This window comes from Phaethon lepturus, unplaced genomic scaffold, assembly GCF_000687285.1.
Source record: "Phaethon lepturus isolate BGI_N335 unplaced genomic scaffold, ASM68728v1 scaffold26219, whole genome shotgun sequence".
In the NCBI taxonomy this organism is placed as follows: Eukaryota; Metazoa; Chordata; class Aves; order Phaethontiformes; family Phaethontidae; genus Phaethon; species Phaethon lepturus.
This window is the reverse complement of record NW_010561849.1, coordinates 21,668-31,879: the sequence shown is the minus strand read 5'-3', so window position 1 is coordinate 31,879 and position 10,212 is coordinate 21,668. Positions and strand designations below refer to the sequence as shown.

Here is a 10,212-nt window from a genome sequence, read left to right as displayed (position 1 = left end):
GGAAAGACTAAAAGCAATGAGAAAGCCAGCAGAGTCTCCTATCTTTTCATGATGCAGCTCTTCTGCTGCAAATAATTAACACCAGCCAAAGTCAGATCACAGCAGGTAACAGTGAACTTGGAACAAATTTGCAGAGAAAATGAATGATTGTCTCTGTAATGAGGGAGAAGGAGGACAGAAGAAAGCTTTGCCATTATGACAAATAATTATGACAAAGCCTGGTTCTTCTCCAGCCTCTGCACATCTTGCAGGCTGAAGTTTTATGATCTCAATCTGGCAAAAATCCTCACGATGGGAAAACATGTCACGAAGCTCAGCAGAGCAAGTCACCGAGACAGCCGGCCCAGCGAGGTCTGGATGGGGCCGCGCGTCCTCCCAGGGAGCTGCTGTAACCGCACAAGAGCCGTAGTGGCCCCGGGTACAACAGTCAGAAAGAGAAATTCCCTAGGGATCCGGAGCAGACGGCGGGGAGAGCGTTTAACGGGACTCTGCCCAGAGAGCATCACCCCGCTGCAGGCTGCCCCAAACAGGGCGCAGCAGGGGAGAACAAAAGAGCCCTTTACCCCAACCCGTGTTCGCCCGCGAGGTGCTGGCGCGCTTGTAGCCGTATCCCTTGCCAGGCTCCTGCTGTCACAAAGATGCTGCGCCCGTGCAGAACGACTCCCTGCAGCTCTCACACCGGGTGGTCTCATATAACAAGAGGCAGGTGCTGCACAGCTCAGCGCAGAGCAGGTCTGGACCACGTCACGGTAATATTTAAGCAGGAAAGACGCAAACTGGCCATTGCGGTGCCTCTCCGCACTTGGTTATTGTGGCCAGACGAGTAAACCTCAGGAAAGATCATTGCTCTTTACTGGCTGGTCTGGAAATACTTCAGGCTTCACCATCAATATTTGAGGACATGACAAGCAGCATTTTTCACCCTCGAGAGACGCAGACTCAGTATTCAAATGCATCATTCACCGTGCACTGCCCTCCCTGGCCAGCACTCCTGCTGTCTCGCCACCCTCACCACTCCCCACCGTTGTGTGAAACGGGGCCAAAAACCACTTAGCCTTGAAATAAGTTAAATCATCTTCCTTCACCCCATGATAACGTTTATCCTCTTTGCATTGTGTAATCCAAAGCATCAAAACAGTCACAAATGTACTGTGCAGAATCATCCAGCTCATTACCAGGCAAAATTAATACCCAATTCAACACCCAAGCAGCAGAAAACTCCAAAATCCCCCCAGCCCACAGAAGAAAGCTGCTAGCTGGGCTGAGAGGAGGCTGAGGGCTGGGAGAGGAACAGCACTGGAAATCACTGCTAAGGGAGGAAGCACCAGGAAGGTAAGGTGTGTATGGAGACGGGTGCCCACCTCTTGGTGGCAACAGCTGCCGGAGCAGGATGGCAGCGGGCTGCAGCAAGAAAACTGTACAAAGTCAGAAGAAGAATGGTCAGGACTTCTCAATTCAATGGGAGGGTATTTTTTCCTTCCTCACTGTAAGTTGCAGAACCATGTGCAGAGTTCGGTAGAAAAAGTTATCAGGATCATCATGATGATCTGGTCATTTTCTGGTCAGAACTGAAGCCAAATCCCACGCCATCCCAAGCAGCAAACAACGCTGTGTTTCAGGAAAACTGAAAGGTATCTGAGGTCAACCCTTCTTGGCATGACTTGAAGCCAGAACATTCCCATGGTGCCACCAGGGGCAGCCAATCTCTTTTTTCTATGGAAAGGTTGTATTCCCTGTGACGGATGCCTTTATTGCTACCTAAGTGACAAAGAGTTTACAAATAATCTAATAAGCAAGAGTAACCACCCACCGCCATCAACGCAAAAAGATGTTTCAAGAGAAATACATTATGAATACAAATTCCTAAACATTTTCACTCCTGTTCCACTCTGCTCTGGAAACCTTACAAAATGCCACCCCAGTTTTTCAGAACCAAGGTGCCCCAGCTTTCTGGAACAAGGTTAGCATGGTTAGAATGGCTCCTCATGGTTAAAAACAGGGAAATAAAGACAAGGGAAGCTCTCTAGTATGAGCAAACCCTGGTTTGTCTTTTGGGTGAATGGATGATTCAGCAGAACTTCAACCAGGTGTCTAATCACTTATTTTTTCTTTTTTTTTTTTTTTTCTTTTTTTTACATTACTCTTTTCCCTCTTTTTGTGTCTGTGACTGGGGAGATATCAGGCTTGGGCAGTCACCCCAACATGCTTCCCAGGACATGGATGGGCAGAACACATCCTGCGTCTGCCCATCCTCATCAGGCGTGCAGACCTCTACAGTCCACGTGCAGAAGCAAATGAGGCCATCGAATGTCTTAATGCTATCAAAGGGGAGAGAAATGTCTCCTCCCGCTTCCGCTCTCCTGGCCCTATACAGTCTTGATCTCCTCTTGAACCAGCTATGGCACTCAGTAAAAGCTCCTCCAGAAGAAAATAATCTGTGTTTTTCTGCTCTACTGGTTTCTGCAGGGCTGTTGATTTTTGTCGGCTCACAGAGGGATGAAGCACCAGAGAGGCAAAACAGAAAGCAGGGGGGGGACACAGTGCAGAGTAGAGAGGAAAATCCCCAACAGGGGACACAAACCCGCATTACCACTACTGCACAAATGCTGTGTTCCTGCTGGAGAGCCCCGTGTCTTCTGCAAGCAAGCAAAGGCCGTTCCTGGATTTTAGGAGCCGTTTCAACTGCAGTTCACTTCTGTACCTGTGACCGTTGCAGTACTCCAGGAAAACTCCAGACCCTACCACAGTCACAGCTAGAGAACAGCACAGTCTGTCTTTGCTTGTCATGTGCAACCTGGCACGGGGGAGCTGCTACCGACTCCCCCAGTCAGGGACCCACCCTCAGCACCGCGCTGAGCCGGTCCGGCACAGCACCCGCTGCAACGCGCATCTTTCATCAAGGCACAGGAAAGCTCAACATCCCTATTGCACCTTCAGAAATAAGACGTTTGCAGTAACTCCACAGCCCGTGTCCTAGGACCGTTGGGGAAATCTGGATATTCGGTGGCACAAGCAGAGCCGAGCTCTGCTGGCAGTCTGGCCCCCAGCACTTGCATCAGGGAGGGGGAAGGAACAGAAGGCAGCGCGTGCCATTTGGGGAGGGTATTTAAATATTAACCGATGACAAGAGCAGTGGCAGTGCTTTCATCAGTGCGCAGGAGGAGGGCACACTGTACAGCAGGCAGAGTCTCATTTAATCTGAACTACAGAGTCAACAAGCTTTTAATCACATCTTTAGCCAGGTACGCAGAGGTTTTTGTCATATCAAGCATGGTCCAAGATTGCGGGTTATTTTTACACCAACTTTTTACCAACACTTACAGATTTCCACATCTCCCTGTCACTTCCCTGCCTTTGCTTTTATTATAATTCCAGAAGAATCGGCAGAGGGGAAAGGTTGTTTGCTCTTTATTTTAAAACAGGTATAATTTTTTCTGTAGCATTTGCATTGCAAATTAGAAAAATTACATTTTGCCAGCAGATGAGACCCAGGATACTAACCAGGTCAATCTATCTACACTGCTCAAACAGAATGACCCAGGAGCTAAGGCCACTCATATTAGGTATCTGCCCGGTGTTGACATGGGTTCACAAATAGCTACAGAAAGGCAGAAAATTCCATTAAGAGTTATGGCAAAACTGTGTATGATCTAGTGCCAGTAGGAAGCTCAATAACTTGCTGTCATTTTAGATTATTTATATTGCCATAATCTGTGATTGTGTCTGCATACCTACTGCAGAAATTTGTAGCTTCCTTATTGCCCACTGAGGAACACAAATATGTGTGAGGAAATAGCTCCAAACTAACAGCAATGAAAAAATACTCAGGTAAAAGCTTTTTCTGTGGCTTTCCAAGGTACAACAGCAGCAAGCTGAAGCTTAACCCCCTAATGCTGGTGATGTGTATGGCAAAAGTGTTGGAAAATAAAATACAACCTGACCAATGGGGTTTTTGTGAAAGATTTTTACATTTTTGTGTAATGAAGATTGCACACAAGCCTGGGAAACCAGTGACCCAACCTCAGCTTTGCAATTGTTTCTGGGGGCATTACATCCCCTCTTTCTAGCTGGCTGTTCCCTCTCTGTAATGTGTGGAGAAGGAGAGCAGAGCACTGCATCACCCCCAGGATACCGCAAGGATTAATATTAAAGGCTATAAGGCGCACAGGACATGAAAATAAGCAGCAGATGAGCGATTGCCGAGTTAACCCTGTTCACGGGCTATTTGTAGAACCCCTAACCCTAAATCAACTTTGTTTTATTGAAACAGGAATTGAGGATATTGCCAAGAGTCTCCATTGCAGGAGTCACTAGCTGGCACTGTCATTGGGATGGGGATGGCATAATGTCCTTGGGGGAAACTGCACCCTATGGAAGTCAACGTGCATTTGCCAGTGACCCTTCCTCCATGCAGAAACCCATGCAAAGAACAACCTCCATTGTTTTTAGGTTGGAGCCTAAAATTCCTTTGTTTCTACAGTGCTGTCTGGGGCTTTTGGCTATCGAATATAATGACAATAGCCTTTGCCTTCAGAGAGTCTTTCCATCTTTCTGGTGCCTTCTTATCACCAGCCCATTCACATATACCCAGTTTCCTTCATCGATCAGTAGCTGTAAGCCCACCAGCAGCCTGCTGAGCAGCGTGGGCAACACCTGCGCTATGATGCTTATTCTCTTCAGCCTCCCCCCAGGAATTACTCCAGCCATAGTCGAACTACTATGCAAAATAGAATTTAAAAGCTTCCCTCGGTGAAGAAGATATTCTCATCCTTACCACTAATAAAGGGAAACCTTACGCACAGAGCTGCATTTTTAATAGAAAGATACACATTTATATAATATTCATATTTTGCCCCAAGCAATGGGAGGCTTTCAGGAGAGCCAGGCAGAGGTCTTCATCTTCTGGTCACCAAACATATTTGAATTCGGTACAAAGGAACAGAAGCCTGCAAGCTTCTGAGTTTTGTTTTAAATCACAAGTATCTTTTCAGCCAATGTGGGCTGACCCACAGTGGAACGAGGAAGATGAACTACCTAATGAACCACACTCAGCCCTGGCTCTGGTGCTCGCTTTAAATCATGTGTCAGACAAGTATGGTCACAAAGCTCTCTTTTACAAAGGCTCTGATACAACAAGATGTCTGATGAATGGCTTTGATCGGTTATTGATCATGACCGTTATTCCTGGACAAGGAACAGCAAAGTGCACAACATAGCCTTTCCCATGACCCTGTCTTGTAGCAGCACGTCTCCCAGTCCTCAGCAAAACTGCACTGCTGCCTCCCTGTTCCTGACCCAGGATGTGCTTTGAGGATGAGGATCCTTAACAAAATAATAAAATTGAGCATGAATCTCTTCTTTGGAAAATATTTTGCTTTAATAACTTAAAGAGCAAAGATGCAGAACTGAAAGGGCTTTTACCACTCTGCAGCATTAACTCTTTTCTCTCTTCCTGTTCTGCCAAGGGCCAGAAAAAAATCTAAATCTTTATAGAGCTATATAATCTAGATCACCTGGATGGGCTAAGAAGAAACTCTGTGCAAAATGAAGTGTCAAAGTCTAAGAGCTTGCAAACCGTTAAGATGAGTCAGGTTGTTAATTCCAGATCAAATTTCCACAGATGCTGAGGATGTTCCAGCTAGGCTTCAAACTTGGCAGCTTCAATTCTACAATGGCCCCAACCTAAAACTCATATGCAACAAACACCAAATCCTTGGCTGACCCCCAGGGATCAGAGACCAGCATGTCTCCTAAATCCAGACATTGGCTTAAACAGCTAGAGATTTAAACACAAAAAAAACCACCACCGCCACAAAAAAAACCCAAATAAAAAAATCTGAGAACAAGAGGAAATAGCCTCAAGTTGCGCCAGGGGAGGCTTAGACTGGATATTAGGAAAAATGTCTTTACTGAGAGAGTGGTCAAGCATTGGAACAGGCTGCCCAGGGAGGTGGTGGAGTCACCATCACTGGAAGTGTTCAAACAAGGTGTAGACGTGGTACTTCACGACATGGTTTAGTGGGCATGGTGGTGTTGGGTTGATGGTTGGACTTGATGATCTTAAAGGTCATTTCCAGCCTTAATAATTCTGTGATATTTTAATTGCCTTTTGTTTGAGCTTCCTCTTTCTCTATGCTGCACAGTTACACCAAATGCACTATGAACACTTTGACATCCAGCTCCAGCACTGAAGTATTTATACTGGCATCAGTGAGTTCCTGATGAGTTTTCAGGACAATACAGGAGTACGTTTTGGTTGAACAGGCCCAAGTCAGTATAATTACAGGTAGGTCACTTAACTCTTGGGTCTGGATTCAGAATCATCTCAATTAATGTTTTTTTCACCAGCCTATCTCCCATCCTATGGCTCTACAGTCTTACAGAAATACCCCCCTGAACAGAAAGGACAGGGTAAAAAATGTGTGAAGGGGCACAAAGTACGGTGTGATGTATCACCCCATCTTCTCTTTTCAGCTACATCCTCCCACAGTGCTAAAACCAGCATGCCTTCCCTTTTCATACCCAGGTGGAGACAAACAAGTCATCAGTGTCTTACCCTGATAAGACGCCCAGCACCAAGTTGAGCATGAAGAAAGAGCCAATGATGATGAGAGGGATGAAGTAAAGCCAGTTCCAGGTATTTCCTGCAGCATCATTTGTCTGGAAACAAAGAAAAAGGTAGAGAGAAACAAATATTAATTCTCCTCAGAAACAAAATACCACAGAGAAACTGCAGCCAGGGGAGATTCCCCTCATGTTTCCATAGGGCTGTCCACCACTGATGTAGCGGTTAGTTCTGTTACGCTCACCAATTGAAATGCCAGCAAAAGCTCTGATGAACCAAGTTGATTGTCCCACCATCCACACCATGATTTTGTCATCGGCTCCAATAAGAAGATTCATCTAATTCCACAGCTCCAGGCTGACCCTGTTGCAGGGCCAAAACACGCTTTTAAGTGACCTACCCCTGTGCAGGCTTTCTACACCAGCCTCCTCTCTCCCCACCTCAACTTTGACTTCCCATGTGCTGAGCATCAGTGTCATATTTACATCTGAACTGAGACACACAACACCGAGAGGGAACCACAGCCTTCCATTAATCTGTGCTGCAATTAACGCAGAGCGTGGCACCGTGCCCAGAACCTGTGGATACACACAGAGCAGGAGAAGACAAGAAGTCTGCAAGAAAATGAAGCATCTTCAGAGTGACTGCAGTTCCACATCTGCTTAACTCAGCACTTCGGGCTTCTGTCATCAAAACCCGTCCGAGGCTCCCTGAGTAAGCAGCAGTCTAGATTAAGGGGAGGGAAGGGTGGTTTAGTTTATGACAGAGTTTCTGCATTCATCAACCACAAGGGAGCTCTTTAAGGAACTGCTGAAAAGTAAAATACCACATGGCCATTTCCTGAAGCCAAGTGCCAAGAAAAATGCAAATTCTTCTCTTGTGAGTGAAGAATGCAGCAACTTGAGAATCTGATGTCGGGTGTAAGGGAGGGGAAAAGGGAAGTAAAAAGAAAAAGACCCAAAGACATCCTCCTCCCTCCTCCTGCAGAGGGTAAAGAATGACACGAACACAGAGCTCACCTACCTGCCCAATGGCAGAGACTGGCAGAGACCACAGAGAAGCGCTCTCGAACACCAACTTGCAAAAAAAATGCATTAATACTAACTGATATTGGTGCCTTTTACTTATTATCTGTGGTGCGTTTCGGTCCCTGTTCCCAATCATATTTGCAAGTGTAATTTTGCTTGCGGAAGGATTCACAGAAAGAAGTGCTGTGCTTTATTTCAGCCATGCATGCACTTGATGCCACCTCAAAATGCCTCTGCATAAGAAGTCACCACCCAATAAACAAGTAAAACCAAGGTGGAATGTGGGCGACATTCTTGCAGGTAATAACATTTATAGCCCTGATGCAGACAAATACCTTCTGAGACATGTTTAACATGGTGCATATCTGCACAAATTCTCCCTCGAGGAACATGCTCTGGATAGAACACATGACAAGTATTTCTCCAAATAGGAAACATCTTCAGAAATATCTCTATCAGTTGATCAGTGACTCACCCGAGAGGAACAGGGACTAACTAACCTCGCCACAAACCACCCCTGCTAACGGCAAAACCAGCGCGTGACAGACAAATGAATCTGAAAACAGGCTGGGAGAAGGCGAGCAGAAAGATCAGGAAAACTCTGTGCAGCCCAATCTCTCATTAGGTTTTTTTACTGCTTTTTGCAATACCTGTCATCCCACCCCAGCAGCACCACTTCTTCGTTCACCGTTTTGTCTTTCCATTCCTCCCTCCCTGCTGTTAGCTATTTCCTTTCCCCGTTCTCCTGCACCGCATCCCTACGGGCGGCTTCGGGGGAAACAAGGACGCTCGTCCTCAGGGCTTCCTCCCCAGGCCATGGGGAAGGAGCCTGGTACAGCCCCAGCCTGCTCGCCTGGCATTGCCAGCGCAAACCCCATGCTTTTATATTTAGAGGCTGGTCTTCAATTCTCATTTTGTCGACCGAGGTGGCAGCCCTCACGTCTCCGGCTGGAGCAAGCGCATCCCGTTCGGCAAGGCTGGGGACTGCCGGCAGCCAGGCACGGGGGGCTGGCGAGCCAACCCGCGAGGGAGAGCTGGAGGAAGGGAACAGATGGGAGAAGGGAAACCACATAAACATGCAAAGAGAGTGCAGCAGGTTCATTGCTGCCAAATGATCATTTATCATTTATTTATTCATTTGAAGCCCAAACTTGGCGACAGATCCACAATTCCATGCCACGATCAAAGCCCTTAAAAATGAAATGTGCTGAAATACAACTCATTAACCACCCTCCTCTGAGCATTTGCTAGACTACCTTATGCTCAGGGCAGGGCAGGGCCCGGCTCTGTTTGCTCTGCCTCACACACAGGGACCCAGGACAAACTAGAGGGAAAAACACCAGGCAAAAGGGTCCGCAGAAAACCTTTCCCGAGAAAGCAGAGCCTTCACCGGCGTGCAGCGTCCGTCCCAGTGCTCCCAAGCACGCTTGAACCCCACCACAGTTTATGGCACCGGCTCTGCCATGGTGAGATGCTTTAATGAATTAAACCTGTTCGCTGCCGGGAAAACCAAATCCCTCTCCCCCAGGGAAAGCCCTGAGGCCTGCAGGCACCTCCGGCTGCGCTGAGCAGGGGCGGCAGCCCTCCACCCGCAGAGCCGCGGGGGCTTGGGCTGTGGCCCAGCGCCAGGCTTGCTCATTAAGCAGGATGAGCCAAGAGATCAAATCAATTTTTATGTTCCAGCTAAAACATCTCACTGGTGTGACGCCTGGCTGTCAGTGCTACTTGATCCTAACTACAGGTCTAACCCAACACAGAAGGAGAAACAAAGTACTTGTCACGATGTGCCGGAATTACATCCAAATACAGTAAGGGCTTACGGGAGGGGTCCCTTGCAGCTCCGGAGCTGAGGAACCCGCTGGTTAGTAACAGCTGCAGGGCTCTCCACAAGCACGCCCCGAACAGTGCCCACGTCAAGCTGAAGCCTTGCTCCAGGAGTGCCCCAGGCACCAGCATCCAACAGCTCATGGCCCTTAAGCTTGACAGCACAAGACTCCCACAGTCAAGGTGCTGCACAGAGGGAAACTGAGGCACGGGAAGCCTAAGGGACACTTTCGGGGTCACAGCGGAGACCCAGAGGTCTGTACCTCTACAGCCCATGTGAACAGTCCAGCCCCTGGAGTTGCCCAACAAGCCCGGCAGCCGCTGCTCCCTCTGCCTAACCTCTGCTCGGCTCCAGGCCGCTTCCACCCACCGACCTGGCACTGGTATCAAGGTGCACCCACCGCGCCTCTTCACAGCTAGTGCCTCCTTTCCTTTTTTGCTAAAAGTCTAACCTAAACCCCCAACAGCACCCTTCTGGCCTCTTCTATGTGACTCTGCTTCATCACTGGAGCCTGATGCCACTGCTCCTCAGCAGGAGCGCCCAGGTCACAGCTGGATGCCAAAGGACAACCTTTACGTGTTGGCTCTAAGCATCCGGGGGCTCTCTCCTCCCTTCCGTGCAGCACCGAGCACATTGCCGGCATCCCCAGACAGCGACAGCGTGGTCAGCGCTCTACGGGAGATGCGGAGATAGGTGGGTGAATGAATGCTGTCATGTAACGACTGCAGACGCTAAAAGGCTTCTGTCATGCAGGGAGAGAAGTGCCCTGAGCTCCCAACCGAGCCAAAGGGGAC

The 10,212-nt window shown here is 48.1% G+C and overlaps 1 protein-coding gene across 1 annotated transcript in view; it reads right to left on the bottom strand.

The window, feature by feature from the left end:
- LOC104626239 (voltage-dependent N-type calcium channel subunit alpha-1B-like) overlaps positions 1-10,212 on the bottom strand; it is a gene marked incomplete at its 3' end in the record, with an annotated part of 65,203 nt that overhangs the window by 34,769 nt on the left and 20,222 nt on the right. The window contains exon 3 of the mRNA XM_010294108.1: positions 6,557-6,660. Coding sequence (XP_010292410.1) covers positions 6,557-6,660 — 104 coding nt within the window. The remainder of the gene's footprint in view (positions 1-6,556; positions 6,661-10,212) is intronic.